This window comes from Cheilinus undulatus, linkage group 19 (assembly GCF_018320785.1).
Source record: "Cheilinus undulatus linkage group 19, ASM1832078v1, whole genome shotgun sequence".
Lineage (NCBI taxonomy): Eukaryota > Metazoa > Chordata > Actinopteri > Labriformes > Labridae > Cheilinus > Cheilinus undulatus.
Window position 1 is genome coordinate 16,676,740 of NC_054883.1, and position 23,452 is coordinate 16,700,191.

The 23,452-nt window shown below is 39.0% G+C and overlaps 1 protein-coding gene across 1 annotated transcript in view; it reads left to right on the plus strand.

The window, feature by feature from the left end:
* Window positions 1-23,452, plus strand: part of LOC121527084 (phospholipid phosphatase-related protein type 5-like) — a 135,166-nt gene that overhangs the window by 105,138 nt on the left and 6,576 nt on the right. Inside the window, exons 6-7 of the mRNA XM_041813771.1 lie at window positions 13,479-13,655; window positions 19,713-19,847. Of these exons, the coding sequence (XP_041669705.1) occupies window positions 13,479-13,655; window positions 19,713-19,847 (312 nt within the window). The remainder of the gene's footprint in view (window positions 1-13,478; window positions 13,656-19,712; window positions 19,848-23,452) is intronic.

Here is a 23,452-nt window from a genome sequence, read left to right on the forward strand (position 1 = left end):
GTAGCTCATCCATGGTGCTTTAGTCATCTTTTGGATGATTTAAATCAACAGGGAGCAGTACAGCAGAAATCTGCCCTCGATGATTCACTGTGGACCCATCCTTTACATCTTGATTTGTGCTGATGGTCAGATCTTTTTCTGTGTCAGAGAGCCAGTGTCTGCCCGAGTGCCCTTGAGCTATGGATGCATGGGCTTGGACCCTCAGTGACTCCCTGCATGACGGGGGGAGCAGACTGCCTCTGTTATCTAGGTCATTTAGCAAAGGCCTTTGTGTGTGTTGCTCAGCATTGAGGATATACGTGCAGTCTGTACACACAGACACTAACAAAGAGAGCAGAAAGCTACACACATAAATACACACAAATAGCCCTGTAGCTCTGCTGAGATAATCATTACTCCTCTTCAAATGCTCATTGTCTCCATCATTACAGCAATGCCAGGGCCAAATACAGACATGTGACATCTGCTGACCTGAGGATTTATCAAAATGGGGCTTGTAATTACCCCGTTCAAATGGTTATGTAACAGAAATGTGGAAAGTCAGATTTGTTTAATGTTACATTTTGCCCTGGATCTCAACTGTAAGGTTTTATTGTTGTAGCTGCAAATGAATTAGTTTGAAGTATTTGTTTGAAAAATGTTAAAGCATGGAAAAAAATGTTCTTTATGATAGATTGATTAATTGATTGGTATATTTATTTAAAAATGTTGATTTTGCAATAAAATGCAATGAATATCAACCAGTTTTACTGAATGTAGTCATCATAAAGCTGATACTACATATTTGAAAAGAATCAGGATGAAGTTTACACTTACAATGCCAATAAAAAGAAATCACCTTACATGTTTTACCCTTTTATTGATTTTATAAATTAATCACGGTCAAAATAATTTGTCTCTTTTATGTCAGCATGAAAACAGATTTCTTCAAAGTAATGTGCATTAACCAAAAAACATTTAAGGTAAAATAACAGATTTCATAAATATATGCCCCCTTTAAAGTAACTGACTTAATTCAACAGAGATCAAGGCAACTGGTGCTAGTAGTCTCACAATTAGTGAAATGGGAATCAGCTCAGTGCAGTGAATGTGTCTCAATGATTGTAGTGTAAAGACATCTGTGTCTGGAAGGTCCAGTCACTGGTTCATCAGTCCTCCTGGCTACCATTACACTATGAAGACAAAGGAACACTCCAAGCAACTCAGAGAAAAGGTGACAGAAGTATAAGTCAGGGGATGGATACAAAAAAAATTCCAACGCAATGAACATCCCCAAATTTTAATTAATCCATCAATAAAAAAGGATCTGGCACATATGTAAATCTGTCTAGATCAGGCCGTCCTCACAAACTGAGTGACCGTTCAAGAAGGAGACTAGTGAGAGAGGCCACCAAGACACCCATGACTACTCTGAAGGAGTTCCAAGCTTCAGCAGCTACCCCGACTCTTCAGCAGTCAAAGCTCTATTGGAGAATGGCAAAGAGAAGAGAAACTCATTAAATCTCAACTACAGTTTGCCAACAGTTATGAGGGAAACTCCATGATCCATGGAAACTCCAAGAAAGTTCTTTGGTCTGATGAGACCAAATGGTGCTTTTTGGTCATCAGACAAGATGCTATGTTTGATGAACACCAAACTCTGACATCACCACAAACACACCATCCTCACTGTAAAGCATGGTGGTGGCAACATCTTGCTGTGGGGGTGCTTCTCAGCAGCCAGTCCTGGAAGACTTGTAGAGGTAGAGGGTAAAATGAAGTCAGCAAAGTAGAGAAAAATCCTGTAGGAGAATCTTATTCAGTCTTTAAGAGACGTATGGCTTGGGAAGATGTATCTTCAGGAAAGACAATGACCTGAAGCATACAGAAAAAGCTACACAGAAATAGTTTGAAGACAACAAGGTGAATGTTCGGGAGTGGCTGAGTCAAAGCCCAGACCTCACACCCGATCCCTGTGCAACCTTACAGAGCTTGAGCAGTTTTGCAAAGAAGAATGGAGTAAAGTTGCATTGTCTATATGTGGAAGCCTGATTGAGGCCTATCCACACAGACTCAGAGCTGTGATTGCAGCCAAAGGTGCATCTACTAAATACAGGCTTGAAGGGGTGAATATTTATGCAGGCACTTATTTTGCATGATGTATTTTTATTAAATTGACATTACTTTGTGGAAACCTCTTTTCACTTGCATTTTTTGTGTCAAAAAAGCCACATTATTTTGACCATGATTGATTGATAAAGCCAATGAAAGGGTACAATATCCAGGCCTCCATTCAAAAGGCACTGCATTTAGCAGCTATGCTTTGTGGAAATAGATTTTTTTTATTTAATGCAGTGAAGTTAGACTTCTCCAATGTGTTGTTAAACAATGAGATTGCTCTGTGTTGTGCAGCCGCAGTGACTTAAGTACAACATGTAATGAGAGAAACCCTTTTTATCAAGTAGATGGAAGTGTGACCACTCTGACTGAGCCTGATGCCATTACATCTAAAGGGTAGTACCTGACAGAACCGTAAAATATCTCTGTCATAAAATGAGCTGAGAAGACAGAGTGAAGCATCTCTTTGAAATCTCCCTTTAAATCAATGTGATATATGAAGGCAGCAGCCTTTGCTGGCTTCAGAGCTCAGTCTGCCTGTCTCAGTTTGAGCAGGTCGCCTCCAGTTATACCACAGGACACCATTTGAACTTGGCAAGACAGAGAGATTGATGTCTGGAACAGCACTGAGCGGAGGACGAGCAGCTCTCCCCATCTCCCCAGGTTGAATTTTTCACATCCCTCTCTCCATTTAGCTGACAAGCCTCTGATATAGTGCGCATGCCAACAGCTGCTAATGTCCAACATTAAACAGGAAATATAGGTTAGAGCCTGCACCCAACTATGAAACACTTGCAAGAGGTTGTTGAGACAAATCAAGTTGCCCTGAGGAGTCTTAGGTCGTCTAAGGTCCAAGAGGAAAACATTAATACGTGTTCTTCATATGGCATATGGTGTGAGTGTGTGAGTGTGTTTGCAAAGGTCAACTGGAGGCTTTTTCTTCTGTTCATCTAAGTATTAAACTGATGTGATTCATTGATGTGACAGCTTATACAAGCTACAAAGACTCTCAGGGAGAAGTCTCCTTGAACTGGTGAAGGACAACCGTACAGCCACGTACAAACGTATACACGCACAGACACTAACACACACAGCTGTCAAAGATACGTGAATCATAACTGCCGAGAGGGGGTATGATATGTTGTGGGTCAGTGGTTGTTAACCACTGATGTTCAGATTGAGGCTCAACCAAACAAAATCAGACCTCTATGTGGGCTCAGGTCTGTAAATAAATGTTTTAATGCACAGTATGTAAATCCCATGGGGCTCTTAAGCCCTTAAAAAAGACAACATTGAGGGTAGAGAGGAAGCATGGGAGGAAATCCCTGCCAAACAATCCCCCTCCACCAGCTAATGAAACTGAGCTGACACACAGAATTGTATTGGGCTTCATTCACAAATATCTTCCTCAGATTTTTTTTTCTTAACTTTTTTCACAAGAAGGTTCTTGAGAAACCAACATGGGATTCATGATGTTCATGTCGTTCTTAAACTGCTGAACTGTTGCACCTGTGTTCTTCATGAACTCCAAGCAAGGGTGTCCATAAGGGGGATAAAGGGGAAAGCTTCCTGGGGCTCAGCCAAATAGGGGGGTCCGTCGTGCTCAGCAAAATGATGGTCGAATGTAAATTTAGTCTGTGAAAACCATATTTTACATTTAACCTGAATAATAATCAGTCTTGTCAAAGCAACAAAAACTGAATTCTATTAATCAGTGCAGAAAAATATCTTTTTTTCAAAATGTGAACCTATTTTCTTGAAGCAGGGTTTCCTTTTTTGGCAGTGTTAACAGTGTGGATGGACAAGCTGAACTAAACCATTTGGAAAGTAATGTCAGCCTTCATAGCTAAGCCATGATGTGCACAAATGCCTGTATACCTGAGAATAAAGTAGGAGAAATTGAGACAGCTTTAAGTGAAAAAAAAATGTAATTGCCCCCAAGAAATGTTTAGAAGTGGCAAAAATGGCTTACAGTGTCAAAAAGATTGTCTAGAAGTGAAAAAAATAGGCAGTTAAAATGGCAAAAGCAGTTAACAAAGTTCCAAATAAAAATGCTTGTGTCAAAACTTAGGGTTAAAGATTTGCAAAAAAATTGTAAAAAGTGGCAGAAATAGGTTACATGGGACAAAAAGGGGCAAAGCAGCATAGTATACAGTATTCATGCAGGACGTCTTATCATGGCTGCTGCCACTGTAAGAAGTAAGTCTGGCTTTGAATGCTGTTAGAAATACTTAAGATAATGTCAGTACTCAAGAAAATTGTTTAACTCTGGCTTCGTCATGTTTTATTCAGTTTAGATGTTTGAGTGCAAAAATTCGTCACATTGTACCTCTGAGTGAAACCAGAGGAAACCAGAAGAAAGTAAAACCTGTAGTGTGCAGCATAAGATATGCAGAATAACTGTGCCGAGAGAGTCCCCAGCATAGTGAGAAATGTCACTTGACAGTTAGTTCACACCCTGAGAGAAAAAAAGAAAACAGAAAAAGAATGAGGAAGTGCACCAAAAGTGCAGGGCTCCTCTCCATCCCATTCTCTGGAAAATGTTGAGCTGACATTCATCACTTACCTCTCTGGGTGTCCCCCTGTCTGTTTGCCCTCCTCTCTCTCTGCCTGTCCCTTTCATCCATCTCTGACCACAGCCAGTCTCTGCAGATGACTGTTCACAGATGAGTCGGGTTCTGCTCAGGTTTCTGCCTGTTAATGGAAGTTCTGATCATAAGTGCTGTAAATCCCAGGTCTGATTAAAAGATAAGTGATGGTAATCTTTCTGATTAAACTTTATCTGGTCATCACTGTTAACTCCTTGCACAGCACTGCTGTTTTACTCTTCAAACTAAGTCTCCTTATACCACACTGAGATAAACTAAAATTCAGAGGGCTTTATGCTACTCTGGGACTAAAAAACTAACAGTGACAATACTCCTAGAAGAGATCTGTCCATGAGTCTCTACTGACAGACACTTTATTGACATGTTGCAACGTTAGTCCTCAGTTCTGCTGGACTTTCTTCATACATCTTTTCAACTTTTGTAACTGTTGTCAGCTGTGTCTGTAGCTTTGACTCTGGCTTGACAAACGCCATCAGCTCACAGAAACCTTCTCCTTCCACAAAACTGAATGCAACATATCTCCAGTCACCAGTTTTTTTTTTTTTTGTTTTTTTTTTGTTTTTTTTTTAGCGGGCCAATGTTCTCCACTCTGCTAGCCTTCAAAGATGTGTGCTAACAACCAGTGCTAACAACATTAGCAAAGACATGATGCAAGGCTGCCTGGTGTCATTCTCCACTGGTTTCTCTTTGTGTTTTTAGCTTGTGGTTAAACTCTGAACTAAAATTCATGATATCACCATCTTTCTGAGTACTTCCAGACATTACTGTTCCTGCTAAAAGCTGGAATACAGGTGGGCCAAAAGCCTGACTGATAAAAGCAGGGTAAAATAAATTGTGGCTGAATTTAAAGTAGTGTTCACAAACTTAAAGTGTAACTCCAAAGAAGGAATTCCTCTTTTTATGCTCATTCATAGACCTGTAGTATTTAATCAGAAACTGTTTTACTAAATGATGACCTTTGAGGCCTTAAAATGTAATTCTAAAAACAAAACCTTTTTATTTTGGCATTTCAAACATAGTATGCACTGATTTGTTGGTATTTCGCTTATTATTGGTACTGAATATCTACCTGTAAAGATAGCTGGTTCATTTTTGCCACTCTATTTTATTTATGCATGCGCGACTGTCTTCGCATATCTTAAGATCATAAAATCTCCTCAGCCAGATTCCTCTGAGGTATCACTAAGGACCCAAGAGACTGAGAGTGTGAAGTGGTCTGGATGAGCTGTTTATAAGAACACTTCAAGCAGTGGATTACTGTGCTCATAACGCGGCAAGGAGCAGTATCTGGAGTTTAGAAACCAGCGAATGGTGCTTCGTTTGTGTTCCAAAATGACCAGAAATGCATCTGCAGTGTCCCCGTTGACCAGGCAGGAAACATGTCAGTGCCATCTGCATTCACCAGTGACTCATTAACAGTGTCTCTGTTTTCACCATTGTAGAAACATATTTCCATTAAAGAGCAGCTTATCGAGAAGAGAGAAATAGAGGAGATTGAGCAACTTTTCTATACCAATTCCTGGATTGTGTACTGCAGCTGGGTCCACTGAGCTGAAAGATGGTAACTTATTTTATCATGAAAAATAGCACCTTCATTCATAAAAAACTGGATGGAAGATATATATTGAACCCTGCAGAAAGGTTTCCTAAAATACTGCTGTGAAGCTATTTCTCTGCAAGTGGAAAACATGATATTAATGTCCTGAATAACCAGAGAGATGAAAAATAAATGAATTGCAGAGAACGGAATGGAAACATTTGATCTTTCCTTGGAGGAGATTGCGCACTCTAATGAAAATACAATTAGGCCCTCAGAGGCTGTCTGCTGCCTCAACACAACAGATTAGTGGCGAGAGCCAAACATAGAAATGTTTCTTCTGGTTTATATTTATCTCTTTCTCACTTCCCCCTCTTTTTCCTCTAACTCCTTCAAGGTTGTTTCACGGTACTAAAAGAGACAAAAGTGTTATTTACAAGTTCCAATGTTCTCCAAGAAAACAGCTTCAATGTGGAGTGTAATCAAGACGAAGACTCACCGGGTCTCATTCATTAGAAAGAGGATTCCGTTCTTAAATTTTTTCACAAGAAAGTTCATTAGGAGTACCTGATAGGGCTGGGCAATTAATCTAAAATTAGATTAAATTGCAATATGGCCTACAGCAATTTTTCTGAAATTTGTGTCAAAATACCAGTTTTAAACTTTTTTTTTTTTTTTTTGCAGACGAGATGTTATGTATGACATATCATGCAATCATTTTTTCTTATTAAATATAAGAATGACAAAAACGTTTAAATGCAACAGTTCATATCCAATTTGCAACAATTTGCACGAGTCAAAACAATCAGAATTAGACACTTTTAAAGAATTATTCAGCCCTTGTTTAGGAATAAAAGAAAGTTAAGGATTAATTGCATATCAAATTACAATTGCAATATTGGGGAAAAAATTGCAATAAGTTTATTTTCCAAAATCGTTCATCCCTAGTTCATGACATACTAATAAACAGTGTTTTTTTTTTGTTTGTTTGTTTGTTTGTTTGTTTGTTTTTTACCTGGGTTCTACATTTGACCAAGCTGAAATGTTGTTTTGTGAATATTTTATTTTCCATTTAAGAATAGACAACCATTCAATGCCCGTATAAGGGCATGAGACTGCAGGACCGTGTGTACATCAGTCAGTCTTTATTTGTAGCCAAAGTTATCTCTAGAGACTTAACAAAGGGGTCAGGTCTAGACCTTACACTGTCATAATATTTACAAAGGTCCAGCATTCATCCACCATGAGCTCAGCACTCTGCAACATTTAGCAAAGTTTCAGTACCAAGGAAAGCCTTCCCTTTACCTGCAGAAATAAGTAGAACCAGACTTGTGTTGACACTGCAATTTTACCTCATTGCTGTATACTTCATATATTTTGCAGCATTCATTTTACTCTCTACCTGTATGAGCCTTCCAGGGCTGGCTGCTGAGGAGCATCCCCACAGCATGATGCTGCCACCACTGTGGAGATGGTGTTTTTTTTGGTGATGTGCAGTGCTTGACCAGACCCATCTTGTCTGATGGCCAAAAAGCACCTAAGAACTTTACACTAAACTTTGTCGGCTTGATCAAGGAGTCATTTGGTGAACTCCAGTTGAGATTTGATTTGGGTTTTCTTCAGAAGTGTTTTTCTCTTTGCCACTCTCCCATAAAACTCTGACTGGTGAAGAACAACAGCTGTTGTCTGCAGTCTCTCCCATCTCAGCCACTGAAGCTTTGAACTCCTTCAGAGTAGTCATAGGTGTCTTGGTGGCCTCTCTCACTAGTCTCCTTCTTGAACGGTCACTCAGTTTGTGAGGACGGCCTGATCTAGGCAGATTTACACATGTGCCAGATTCTTTTTTCATTTTTGATGTTAAATTTCACTGATCTCCAGTGGATGTTCACTGCCTCGGAATGTTTTGTACCCATCCCCTGACTTGTACTTTTAAGTAAACTTTTCTCTGAGTTGCTTGGAGTTTTATTTTGTCTTCATGGTGTAATGTTAGCCAGGAGTACTGATTAACCAGTGACTTGACCTTGCAGACACAGGTGTCTTTATACTACAGTCACTGAGACACATTCACTGCACTCAGGTGATCCCCATTTTACTAACTTTGAGACTGCTAGCGCCAGTTGGCTTTACCTCTGTTGAATAAGGTCACTTTAAATGGGGGATGAATCTTTTTGGACTTAATTGACCTTATCTGTTTTGTTAAATGGCGTTACTATGTGGAAATCTGTTTTCATTTTGACATTAAAAAAGGTGATTTGTAATATTTTTTGTCAAAAAAGCCAAATTATTTTGACCATGATTGATTTATAAAACTAATGAAAAGGGTAAAACATCCGTGGGGTGAACACTTTCTGCAGAAAGTAAGTGAAGGCTGTTATATCAACCAAAACCAGTATATTCAAAATTTCCTGTGATTTTGTTAAAGTTCTTCGGAGGTTGTATCATTTTAAACAGTTTTATCACAACTTAACAAAGGCATGAGGACAACAGCATTTAAATGTAAATATTTGTCTATATTCATATTTGATTAATCTTGAATTTCTCTTAAAGTAATACTGCTGTAATTATACATAGGAATTTTTGGCTCTGCTGTAGTGAGAAGTGAGCATGCTTTATGAAAACAATGTATTATTTACAGCAGCTCATCTGAAGCACAGATGGCATGGAGCGGAGAAGGAAAGAGAGGGGGAGGAAGAAGGATGACGCTGCAGGCGTTACTCCTCTCTTGACTCTCTCTGTTTTACATGTGCATGCGTGACTTTAAAAGTCTTCCCAGTGAGCCCTTTGTCAGAGTCCAGGCGTGAATCCTGAGCGCTGAAATTAGGTTATCTTAAGACTAAGTTGAAGTCACAGTAGAAGGCTTTACAGTGGTGTTTTAACCTGTGTTGTGTGTGGCATTTTTGAAATATTTAAGCAGGGCAATCCTTCCGACAAACTGAGGGCTTAGAATTCCCTAAACACAGCCATGAAAAAAATAATGTTCTCAAGGGTGACTTTATCCAAATAGCACATCACCAGTTAAAAGAGTGGCTGAACAATTGTGAAACAAATGACACTGCAATCTGTTTATTCTGCATTATGTGGTGTGATTTGAAAAACTACAGGGGGTTCATGTGAAGCATAAAGAAAATAGTATTTTAGGTTTGTTGTCTTACAGGTGGCTGTGTTATAACCACCATTGATGAAAAAAAGTCAAAATTTTCAGTACCAGTTACATTATCTATGCAGTCAGTCTTTGTTGGAAGTATGCTACTAAAATCATGATTGGTATTTATCCTGTGCTGAAAAGTGAGCAGCAATGTCTCCCAAATAAATTGTTAAAAAAGAACAATCAACCTCAACTCCAAAGATGTTTCTGATTGATCGTCTTACTTCCTGCCAGTAAGGACGAATTACTGTGCATCTCCAGAATATGTGATAGTGGTCTGTAATCTGTTCTCCACTTTCCCCCGACACAGACCTCTTCTAACATCATCCGTCTGTTTCAAGTTTGTTTTAGGAGTTATCTAATATCTCATCAGATTGCACCAGCAGAAATCCCTCTAAAGACCAGAGCTGGTGGATGAAGACTGAAAAGAACACATAATTACCCTCAGAGATGACAAGTCCAAACCAAGGTTATAATAGTTTTGGATCTTTCAAGAGTTTTTATTTTTATTTCGTTTGCACTTTCTGTGTTCAATTTCAGTTTAGTTTTAATGTGGTTGGTTTGTTAGTTTAGCTGAGTTGTTATTTTGCAGAAATGTTTTGTGTAGTTCAGTTTTTGTTAGTTTTAGTGTTTTAGATTTTTTGCTGATAGATGTCTGAATGAACTTCATTTGTTGAAGTGAACTTCAAAAGCTGTTGCTGTGTACTCTAGGTAAGGTTAACCTTGTGATAGATAACCTGGTTTGAGGTCCATATTTTCTTGTTGTTATTTTCTTGTTGCACATTAAGGACAGGTCATATTTCACTGTGTAGCTACTCAGTACCCAATACTAGGAGCACATTCTACATGACTAACATTTACCTTTTACTTGAGTAGATTTATAGACCAGTACTTTTACTACTACTTAAGTAAATTTTAACCAGAGTAACTGTACTTTCACTTGAGTACAATAGTCTGAGTTAACTATAATAACCTACAATTTTTATCTTGTGTTTGTTCAGACCACAAATTGTAGGATTTTTTTTTTTTGTTACCTTGACATGTTTTGACTGTCATCTGCAGTCTTCCTCAAAAGCATCACCTGACCGCTGTGATCTGTCCTTATATGCTGTTATTCCCAGGCGTGGTCAGCCTGATGGACCTGAGAAGTGTATCAGGCTGACCGCACCCCCCCAGCCCCCCGATGGTCTCTGGAGGAGAGAGTCCCAGGTGTGGGAGAGCATGAAGGCTCCCCTGTCCTGGTTGACGGTGTTTTTTCACTGCTTCCTGATTTCAGTGGAATCTGTAATCCAGCTTTTGTGTTTGTTGTTCTCTGCTCCAACGATCCCTGCTCTCCCACACCTGGGACTCTCTCCTCCAGACCATCGGGCGGCAGGGGGCGTGGACAGATGACTGTCAGCTGACAGTCAAAACATGTTTAATGTAAAAATAAACGTCTCCTACTATTGGTTGTCTAAAAAAAAAAAAAACAACAAGATAAAAACTCAGAATAAGAAGACAAAATGAATTTGCTGCATCCAATATAACCTTGGTCCAGAATCTTTTTCCCATTTCACTCTAAACTTGTTTGTTGAATGTGTCTTACTGGATGGGATTTGTGAATACAGAGTTGATATAAGCTTCCTGGTGTTCTTACTTTCATATACGTCAGCAAAAATATCAGCAACGCCTGATTCAGAGTTTAGTCAATTTGACTAAAACTCCCGATAATCGAAACATTAAAAGTATGATAACCGCAGGGGTTATTTTTATTGCAGTTATCATTTACACTGTAACTGTTATTATAATTTCTGTACTAATTTCCAACCCTGGCATTAGGATATAATGTGTAAGCCAAACATCAGACCATGTGTTGAAAAAGTGCTTAGTGCTTTAAAGGTCACAGATTATGCTAAATTAATTTTCCAGACTTTTCTAACAAAAATATTTTCCCCTGGCCTGTCCAAAATCCCCCCAAGAATCAGTAAAATCCATTACATCCCCCCCCCTTCTCCACCTTTCAGACAATGTGTGCTGAAACAAGTCGTTCTTAGATTTCCCCCTCATGATGTCATGTGGGGAATTAGCCCCATGTTCGGTTGGCCCTCCCTGCTTGAGAGAAAGTTCCGCCCTCCTCTTCTGATCCTCCTCTCGATCAGGAGAGCCACATCCGTTTCCTGAGAGGGGCGGAGTCAGACAGTTCATTAACATTTAAAGCCACAGACACAGAAATAGCTCGTTCTGAGCAGAGCTGAAAAAGAGAGGGTTTTAGTCATGCAAAAATCCAATACTGGAGTGTTTTTCTCAGCAACAAACTTCACAGGCATGCTTTGGGGACATCTGAGACCAATATAGATGTGTCTTATACTGGTAAAATATGTGACCTTTAATACAGATGTCGTTTTAAGGTGGTGGGATAATGGAATTGGGACACAATTTAGCCCTTTTTTAAAATGCTGGTAGAAATTAAAAGGACCATAAAAATTTAAAACATCATCAAAATATTATTGTTGTGATTTTTAAGTTTTGCTGAAGATTTGCAGGGCATTCTCTGAGATTTGACATTACACTTAAAGGATGAAGTGGGAGTTAGCCTTTGTCTTGCAATGTGCTTCTGAATCTATTCAGTACACGTAAAACAAAAACGGCCTAATTTTCACACAGCCGATGGACAGCTTGGACCTTTTTTGTCATTTATTTTTTAAATATTTTTACTAAGTAACTGATTTGATTTCATATGTAGTGATTGCAATAATAAAGTATTTCACAATCACAACTTTTATGGAAGTGAAAGTGAAAGCAGTGATTTATTCAAAACTACTCAAAAACCTACAAATACACCAAAAAAGGTGCTCAATTACAGCAATGTGATTAAATGTAATTGATGACTTTCCACCTCCAGTATTTCGGCGTTTTCCCCTCTCTAACTGTCCTTCACTTCTCTTTTTCTTTCAGCCTGTAGCTCTAGTGGCAGATCTGCCAGCACGTTTCTAAATACAGGAGATGTAGAAGGTCGCCTCAAGGAGGAACTTAACATCTTTTTTATTTACACACAGCCACAGCTGTCTGCTGGCTTTTCACCACTGCACAGGCCATCATTCCTTTTTCTTAGAAAACACAAAGAGCACAGGAAAGAAACACTGACACAATGAAGTTGTGTGGATTTTCAGTGTTTTTCAGTCAACAAAACAATACCAGCATTTAGACTGACTTTATCCTTGATTGCTGTATGCTGACTGGTCAGTTTTGCACAAAGTCTAACTTTACATCAAATAATTTCACATCAATCCTTCTTTAAATGTGAGGAACCCTATGCAGAATCCAACTTTTAAAACTGAAGACAGCTCTTAAGGCTGCTTGTATGATGATTTGTAGTTGAGTCATATTCATTTTGTACTCCGACACAGACGCATGTCCCCTAAACCACAAGGATAAAAAGCTTCAGTGCTCCAAAGATGACAAACAAGTTCAAGATCTCCAAATGAACATGCGGCCACCTTGAGGCAGCTGAGACAAACCGTCGAACTGTTTGTGCCCTCGTAACAATAATGATTCAAGTAGTGTCACAGTCGAGGTAAACATTTATTTGATTGATATTTTTGTCAGTTTGATGAATGACTGGAACATTTTCTACCCATTTTTCTCTGGTTCCCTGCTTCAGCTGAATGTGATCATAATGAGACCAGAGAGTGCAGGCTGTAAAAGCCAAAGCAGTGATCTGAAAAAAGCTTTAAAAGCTCTGCAGAGCTGAGAGGAGCAGCATGGCTTGGTGACTGTCTTCTGTGTTATTTCAAACCTGTCTTAATGAACAAGTCACCGCCCACTCAAACTGACAAACAGTACAGTGACTATAAAAGTCACCGGATGTTTTACCCTTTTAATGATTTTATAAAACAACAACAGTCTGTCCACTGAGGGATTTTAGTGTGTTTTTATTTTCATTAATTGGTTTTCAAAGTAGTTTTAGTTTAGCAGACTGACTAACATATAAAGTTTGTATAATTAATGCAATATTAAACTGGCTTGGTGGACATTATTATCTGGCTGTATAATGGCTGTTTTAAAGTATAGTTTCAGATGATTGAATCCTTGTGTCTCTTTTCTCTTGCAGATGTACGTGACGTGCACAGTGCAGGCTAAAGGCACACGTCTGGCTAAACCAGTGCTGTCTCTCGGACTCATGTGTATGGCGTTTCTCACCGGTCTGAACCGTGTGGCCGAGTACCGCAACCACTGGTCAGATGTCATCGCTGGCTTTATCATTGGGACTGCCATCGCGACCTTCCTGGTGAGGCGCACATCTGGAATTCAGTTTCTTTTTGTCAGTTTGGTTGTTTTTATGTGAAGGAGAGTGTTGGGAATGTTTAAGACACAGATATGTTATTGCCTCTGTCTTTAGACTCTGTTTCACCAAAAAAGCTATGCTGCTAAAGCCCTGACATTGCTCAGGGCTTCGTGTACCATTCAGTCTCTACACACACACACACACACACACAGAGAGAGAGAGAGAGAGAGAGAGAGAGAGAGAGAGAGAGGGGGGGGGGGAATAGAGCAATTTAAATTTAAGTCACCAGTAACAATAAATTTCATATAAATAAGGACAGTACCAGGTTGTGTAACATAGCATTTACACAAATATGATGTCAAATTTTGTCATTCTTTCAGTTTTATGGTTTATTTACTGTCCCCATGCTCCATTTAAAGTTTGATTTATTTGGGAAATATTTTCTCAAAGCAGTGTTATTTATTGTATTGGCTTTCCCAGATGTATTGTGAGATATATTCATGCAATGCATATGAGTCTATCTGGCGTGTCAGGTTGGCTGTTTCCTGCCGACGGGGCTTAATGTTTCAAACTTTTTGGATCCTTCAGTTCTCAACCCACAGCACAATTACACACCCCAACAAAAATCACTCTGCCAAAAAACACAATTCAGTTAGGCATTTCAACAGGCATCCCAGATAGATGCTAGTTTTTATCGTAGTCTTGCTTTTTCAACAGCTATGAATTATGCTTAGTCATAAAGATGTTTGAAAAATAATGGCAACAGAGACTACAGTCCATACTATCTGGCAAATATATCTAATAAAATGAAAATGTTAATGCCCATGAAGCAATGTGTTTAGTTTATGGTGAAATGTGATCCCATTAATTCCCAGTTTTAATTAGTTTGAAGTCATTTGAACACCACTGGTGTAAAAATTTGAAAGTAAACATACTTACAAAAGACTGTTATGTCATTCTTTTCAAATGCATGTACTTTGATATGGAGTTAGCTTCCCTTTTTACAGCTTTCTTCTTTGAAGGTTTTCCCTAAGATTTTGGAGTGCTTCTGTGGGAATTTTTGCCCATTCATTCTGTAGAGCATTTAAGGACAGGCACTAATGTTGGACAAGCCTTGGCAGTCGCTGACCCTGCTGTGATTTCATGCAGTCTTCAGCATCATGGCTGGGCTGCTGTTGTTCCGAAACACTTCCAGTTCCTTATAGTATCACTTCAGGAGTAACCATTTTTCACGTTTGCCAAAAATTGACTGTGATATACGACAATGTTCAGTTTTAGGTCCACTTTAATTTTGATTGCGTATATGCTCCTTTTCTTCTTTGCAGATGTTACAAAGATATACCCTACACTGAGGCCTGCTGCCCAAAAAAGCCTGGCTGTTGTTTTAAATGCCTAATGGCTATGGAATGGATGGTCCGAGGTTTTCTACTGCTAAATGTCTAAAACAGAAAACATCTACTATTCACCATTGTCTGCTAGCATCACTCCCAATCCAAGACATTCAGGAGTATTTTTTTGGTACTTGCCTTGTCTTTGAACCACAGATCGAGCAAATTGTCCAGTGTTGTTTGTCCAGATCTGATGGACTACTTTAACTTCCTCCTCATTGGTACCACCCAAAGATCACTGTAAGTCCTACAGCTGGTCCAAAACACAGCAGGATTGCTTTAACCTGGTTTTAACAGATGACATCACATCACTTTTATCATTGCTTCCCCTCACTGGCTTTCCATTTGTCTTACAATTGGTTTTGAGATTTGATTAATCACTTTTTAAAGCTCGTTGGGGTCTCATCCCAAACTACACTTCGGAAATGCTCATCCTGCATAAGCCTCCTTGCAGGCTGAGATCCTCACCTGGGGTCCTTAAAAGTCACTTTTTGGCTTTAATGTACTGTCAACTTTGAAAATGTTTTATGTTTCCTGTTTTAATTTTATTGCTTTTAATATTTTATTCATTCCTGATCATTCATCTGTCACTTTATGTCGTCCTCTTTTGCTTCTAGTTATTTATCCACTTATCCATCTTTTAGTCATCCTTTTCATGTTGTATTACCTCCAATAATATGATATGGTCTTATAATCCATACATTTTTCTCATCCCTCTCTTCATTTGGTATCATTTATTGATTTTCCTTTAATCTTGAATTTAATAAGCTAAATGCTAAAAGAGGGGAATCATTGGAGAAATGAAATAAACAGTAGCACAGTATTTATGAAAGGGATCTTTCTCAAACAAGCATTAAAATAGTATTTCATGACTGAAAACATTGCATTGCTAACAGTCTTCTGACAATACAGTCATCCGTCTAAAATGTCCCGGCTCGACATTAGGGGTGTATTTTTGCCAGATGTCATATCTGGAGCAGATCCCAAGGATGGTGATGATAAAAGTGTGTTTTTGTTTATTATCATTTGCTCCTGCTCACGCGCTCCAGGGAGGAAACAACATTACAGACGGTAAAACCAGGAACACATCTGTCGAGTCTGGGCTTCACAATTAACCCCCCAAAAATCCCCCCTCCTTCTCTCCAGGCTCATCATCTATCAGGAGTGGGAAATGAACTCAGTCAGCATGAGAGCTTGGCTCTGCGGCAGAGAGTGTAGGCGTTGAAAGCTCTTCGCAGCAATCAGACGCATAACAAGGGAGAACTGCGTGCAGCAGTAAATCTTTATGGGCATGTTTGTGCTGTAACATTATTAGCACAAGATAGGCTTTGAATCAAGCCCTAAGACAGGGCCTATAGTGGTTACAAAGTGTTGCGTTATTCACAGTGCTTGCAGCAGCCACAACCTAATCTTTCTATATTCCTACTCTGCTGTGCAGATTTTATCCACAGTGAGCAGCTAGTTTCTGGAGAGGGAACTCGCCAACCTAAGGTGAAACAGCTGCATAGCAGCAAACTGCAGGCAAGCGACTGTATACAGAGAAGCATTGAGTGGATCAATACTGGTTAGAAAGTACAGGTGCATCTTAAAAAATGGTTAATTTTTACCTGTGATTTACTTTAAAAGGTGCAACTTTTCTAAATTCTAGATACATCTCATACAAAGTGAAATATTTCAATATATTTTTTTGGTTTTAATCTTGATGATTAAGGCTTACAACTCACAAAAATCTAAAATGGAGTATCTCGAAATATAAGAATACTGTGTATAAGTCCAATTTGCGAAGGTTTTCTTGAGCCTTCATTCTCTCACACTGGCTCAGTACACACAACAGCATTCATGGGGAAGACTGCTGACTAGACTATTGTCCGGAGGACAATCATTGGCACTTTTCACAGGGAGCGCAAGCCACAGAAGGTCACTGCTGAAAGGGCTGGCTGTTCTCTGAGGCTGTATCAAATCATATTCATGCAAAGTTGACTGCAAGAGAAAAGTGTGGTAAGAAACGGCGCCTTGCAGTCATCCACAACCTATGGGCTGCCTGGCAGGTAGCTAGTATAAGCAGCCTGGAAGACATCCACATCTTTAGCTGCCTTGAAGTCAGCTAGGCTCTGTATAATAATTTACTAAGCATCCTAGAAAGAAGAATATAGAAGATAGCAGGCTAGCATAGTTGACTGGGGAAGCATCAAACTTGCTCGCTTGATATGGTGGTGACTGGTGATTGGATAAAGGGTGAAGCTCATGACTCCACCCGATTAGAAGGTGGTAGGTTGGTGAGACTTACCTTCTAGGCAGCTACTGCCCTTCAGGCAAAGTTGAGAGCACAAAACACGATTGTGCCCAGGAAATGAGGTACAAATGTTGTGTTCTTAGTGTCCAGCCACTCCTGAATCACAGACATATTAAGCGTCTTACCTGGGCTACAGAGAACAAGAACTGGAGCATTGCTCAGTGGCCCAAAGTCCTGTTTTCAGATGAAAGTCAGTTTTGTATTTCATTTGGAAACCGAAGTTTCAGAGTCTGGAGGAAGAACAGAGAGGTTTAGAATTCAAGGTGCTTGAAGTCTTGTGTTTTCAATTTCCACTGTCAGTGATGGTTTAGGGTGCCATATCATCTGCTGCTGTTGGCCCACTGTGCTTTATGAAGAGATTTTAAGGCACTTCATGCTTCCATCCATTGAGAAATGTATGGAAATACTGATTTCCTTTTCCAGCAGTACTTAGCACCTACCCACAGTGAAGCCAAAACTACCAGAAGCTAGTCTGCTGACTATGGTATTACTGTGCTTGATTGTTCAGCCAACTAGACTGAGCTGAACCCATTAGAGAATCTCTGGGAAAATATCAAGAGGAAGATGAGAGACAACAGACTCAATACAGATGAGCTACAGGCTGCTACCAGAGCAGCGTGGGCTTCAGAACAGTTCAGCAGTGGCACAGACTGATTGGCTCCATGCCATGCCACTAGATGCCATAATTTGTGAAAAAGAGCTCCCAGCTGATTACTGAAAGCATGAATGAGCCTTATTTTTCAGAAGGTCACCATGTCTGTTCGAAGAAGGCCTGTTTGGAGTGGTGTTTTGTTATGTTCTAATATTTTGAGATGGTGGGTTTTTCATTTTTGGAGCTGTAAGCTGTAATCAACAAAATTAAAACAACAAAAAATTCATGAACATTTCAATTTGTATGAGATTAATCTAGAATGTATGCAAGTTTCACTTCTGGAATTTAATCACAGGAAAAAGAAGAACATTTTCATGACTTTTTAAAATGCACCTGTAGAGTGTGTGATTTAGGGCTGAACATTTGATCAAAATTTCAACAAAATTGTAAAATGGCCCACTGCAGTTTTAATGTAATACATCCACATTGAAAAATTTCTTCATCATCAATACATTTTACACATTAAGAGTTTTCAAATAACATAAATATTGTAGGGTTGCACAATCACACTGATGTGATTTCATCGTGTGCTACTTTTGTCACATGACAGCATGAAAACAAAGCCACATTTTGCAATACAATCATTTCATGTGGACAGCATTATCTTTAAGTTTTCTTACAGTTTTTGTTTGATGTCAATAGACCAAGTAAAACAGGAAATATGATCATTTAAATTTGATATAGAAATTAATGTTACACATAAGGGACAATGGACCATGCTGTACAAGACTGGCACTGGCATTTTTTCATAATTTCAGCATGTTGTAAATTCTTTTTAAAAATGACAATATATTGTTTTAAATAACAGTTTTTAAAAATCCGTTTCGTGGGGTGTTGTGTTTTTGGAGGCTCTATATCTAATACAGTTAATTAAACTTAAAAAAAATATATAGTTTACATTTTATAAAGATGAGGTGGTGCTGAAAAAGATTATACGAAACATGAGCATGGTATACATTTTCTAAGAGGTTTATTTTGTCAAAAGAAAATTAACAAAATGGCAAAATAGCCAGTGTTTGTAAAGAATTTTTTTAGGTGCTAAAAAGGGTTTCCAGATTTTTTTTAACCACTACAATTCATTATTTTCCTGCAGCTATGTAGTAGAAATGTCTCAGTATTTGAACAGTTTTCTTGAATTAGCATAAAACAGCCTTTGTTACAAACTTTGCCCCAGAGGGAATTACATCTGTCTTCCTTTGGGACTCCCTGTTTTGCCCTTAGCTGAGGAAGTAACAGAATGGAAACCTGATTAGCTGTTTTTATTTTTAGAGGTTTTTAAGTGTAAAAGTGAGCTTTAAGAACAGCATGCCCTGACTTTACTTCTCCGTAAGGAGGTATGCAGAATGGCCAGCACTGTTCCTGCCTTCAGAGTTTCAGCGTATCTCCTCTCCTCTCTGCTCAGCTAACTTGAAATTTCATTTGTAACCTCAAAGCCACAATTTGCTCCTTATTAGAGAAACTTGTGCAACTCCCCCATCCATCAGAGATACAGTAGAACCCCCAGGAAAGAGTCAATACACACATATGTGACCTACATACTTGGGTTACTCTCTTAATCCAAGCAGGCACTCAGGAATCTGTCAGTCCTTGAAATTCCATTAAACACATATCTCTGTCCTCTGCTGGAAGACTTCTCTGTGTTTGTGTTGTGCGTGTCCATGGCTGTGGATTCATTCTCATTTATGTGTGTATCTCTCTTTCTGTGCCTGTGCTGCTGCGTGTCATAGGTGGTGTGTGTGGTCCATAACTTCAAAGGCAAGTTGCTGCTGAGCGAGGAATCACCGACGGAGCCACAACCCAATATAGGGATGCTGAATATGGGCCGAATGGAGAGTCCTCTGGAGAAGTATATTGCTTCACAGGTGAATGCAACACAGTGCCTACACTCAGAAAATACATGTATTTATGGATTCATGCAGTTAGACTGCTGTACACAGCAGATTTAAAACTGTTAGTTTCCTTGAACCCTAAGGAGGATAGTCATGATTGGAACCCAAAGGGTTCTGTTCTGCTGTTTTAGACTGGGTTTGTGTTTGCCACGTGCAGCTGCTGCATGTGTCAACTCCATAGCTTTCATACCTGGTGCTAGGCCTGGGCAATGTGGCCAAAATATTATATCACAGTATTTTTTTGCCCTTTACAGCAAGAGTGTTATGTCACGGTGATGCATTTCAATGCATATACAGATGTTACAACCCCCTCTCCCTTTAAACAAGCCTGTGATGGCACACTGTGAGCACATCACAGAAATTTTGGGGTTTTTTTACATCTCTGTGTGTTCACTTCTTTCTCATGGCACCCGTAGTTTAAGTTTTGTCTCTGCTACTGACTAAAGCACATTTCCTTTTCACAGTAAAATCATTGTAAGAAAAATAATAACTACAGACTTGTATATGGAAGAAACTGTTGGAAAAAACATGTTTATCTCTAATTTGACATAGCTTTAGCAGGGGTACCTTACACAGCTATGGTTTAAAGCTGCCTCTCCAACCTCGTTTAACACATCAGCCTGGTTCTTTGACTCATCATGGACTTAGAATAAGCAGGTAATTAGTCAAACACACCTTTTCACAGATCACATTAAATGGAGAAGGCTTATGATTAGGGTTGTTACCAATGCCAGTATTGAAAATACATCTAATATGGCTTAAAATGCAGGTATTGGTATCAGATACAAAAGTTTATGCACTGATCAGAGACCAATTGGTTTAGCTTTATATTTTGCTTCGTTTAGCCATGCTAAAGGTTAGTACTATAAACTGAATATCAATTCTTCTTCACAGCTAGAAAACACTGCATGCACAGGCTACTGTTTTTAGAGCAGCAAAAAAGAACCAAAGGACCCACTGCAGCAGCAAAGAATGGTGGCTGTGTGACAGTTTTTCTCTGAATGGAAGATCCCTACTTATGATTGTGTCCCTTGGAGGGTCATGGGGGGAATACTGCAGAAATATTTTGTTCTGGGGCCACTGTGGCAAGCTGGCAGGTCCCTGTACAACCAAAGTGATAGTTGTGTCCTCATCCTCAGGACAAAGTCAGACAAATGTAACCTCAGTACATTCCCTTAAACTTGACTTGATTTGTTGTATTGCCTAAGTGAGCTGGGAAAAGAAACTAAGAAATGCTAAACCAGGCTTTTACTTTGAAAAGCACAAACCAAAAGTACACTTTTGCTGTGTTTGTTTTTCCTGTAACATATTCTACTGATGTGGAAAAAAGAGAGCTTCACCACTAGTTGAAGTTCAATGAAAAACCTTATTCGACTGACACGTTTTAGTTTGTGGCCTTTCTCAGGGTCATCAAGAAACAGATTGCAAACATATTCTAACAATTTCATCACTGAGACACACGTATCAGGTGCATGAAACATGGCGCTCATGCAGGCAGTTTGAAAGCCCTTGTTAACTAAAGTACTTGTTAATACAAGTTAAAATGAAAGTCGCTGCGGCCATTACACACCCAGTCTGAAACAGGCTCCACTGAATGAATATTGTCTTTTGACATTTGACAACCTTTATGCACTACCTGAAATTTATATCACCCTCTAAGTGTCCTGATTTTCACACAAAGTCAACCAAAACATGCAATTAGATGTGCATTCACTCCAGGCTGTAGGAATTTATACAAACGTGCAAGTGTAACATTTTTAAACTTCAGTGGAAATTGTGTGCATATCCCAAAGGTTTGTTGCTCTGCTTCATAATCACAGACAAAAGAAACAAGGACAGAGGCTCGAGGGAAATTAGAGAAATGTTTATGTTTAAATAACTTCTCCTGGTGACTAGTAGCACAACTTGAACAAACAATGAAGACTGCAATGTCAGCTAACATGATCCTCTGTAGTGCAGTAAGCAAAAAAACATGGTTTGTTATGAGGTAATTCCATTTCCTCATATGGATCATTTGGCTTAACCCAGCATAGTGGGCTTGTTTATAGCAATGAGACAACTCTTTGTTATAACTATCCATAGAATGTCAATATTTAGCAAAAAGCACTTTCTTGTTCCTTCAACTTCAAAGTTTGTGCAAAGGTCTTAAGTTTGGTCTGAGCCACAGCCAGCATATTTCTTCACTAGTTTTTTGTGTAATGTTGAGTACTATGTTAGACTTAATGTTGATTTAAAAATGTTGTTTCTGATTTAAAATGTGTAAAAAGTCCACATTTATGGCCATTAAGAGTCCAAATTCAATAGTTAGTTGGTTATGCATAAAAAATATGATATTTCACAGTGATTGGCTTCTAATAATATAAAACAAAGTTTTAGGAGAGTGACTGTTAAGACTCTCTCAGTCAAACTGGACAAACTACCCCATCTTGTGACCTTATGCATGTATTTTAACCTTATTAAGTGAGCTGATTCTCTACTTTTAAAGTTTGGAACGAGGGACACTTTGCACCCTCCATGAACGCCATATTGGTGATGTAGCTGATATGGTGATACTGTAAGCATGCTAGCATGCTAGCTAATGTGTTATTACCAATGGCAGCAGATTTCAATCAAGACAAGGGCTTTGAAGGCAAAATAACAGGGATGTAACGGAATCAATATCTCATGGTACGCTATTTACCTTGATGACAAGTCCACGGGAGGTTTTTATTACGGTATTTAAAAAAAAACAGAACAACAGGTGAAAACTTTGAAAAAATGACATTGGCATTTATTAAACAACAATTGCACTTTAAATATATCAATATGTGCAAAAAAAAGTGCCATTGGTGTCCATAATCTTAAAAATGATTGAACATTTTGATATATATGTTAACAAAGAGGATAAAGAAAATAGGATGGAGTATGGTATATGGGAGACCTAAACGTTCTTTTATAAAACAAAAAAACTGCACCAGCTGGACCTTGTTAATAAAAAGGCATACCTGTTGCATGAAATCTAGTTTTTCAAACATTCTCAATGCTACTACCTATTTTATACCTTTGCTCCAACATGTTTACTAACCTTCTAAAACCTTTGTTGCTCACCGCTAAATGGGCACAGGTCTTTAGTGATATATTCACCTAAACTCCTTGTGATCTGTTGAGCCCTCGCGCTGTCGTGGGGAAGTGGGACTGCGAACGCTTCCTTAAGAGTTTTTTGGCCTGGCCAGATTTTTCTCCTCAGATCTCCATGAATCTTTACAGGATGATGATTTATCAAGTGGCTCCTCATGTTACTTGTATTCCCCATGAAGTGTGTCACTGCAGTCAAAAACTTTGTCCCTCGTCTCTCCCTCACTAGTCCATGCTTCTGCCATTTTCAGGCTGTAGACTCAAGTAAGCGAGTGGAGCGCAAAGCATGGTGGGTACACAAGGGCCAATGGGAATTGTAGTTCACTTTCTGCCCTGAAGACTTACCGTTTGAAACCGTCACATGTCTGGGATGGTATATAGATGTTTCTGATACCGCGGCATTACCCATACACCCCTACAAAATAAGTTCATTTAATTTGAGCTGTCATTTTCTATTATTGCCT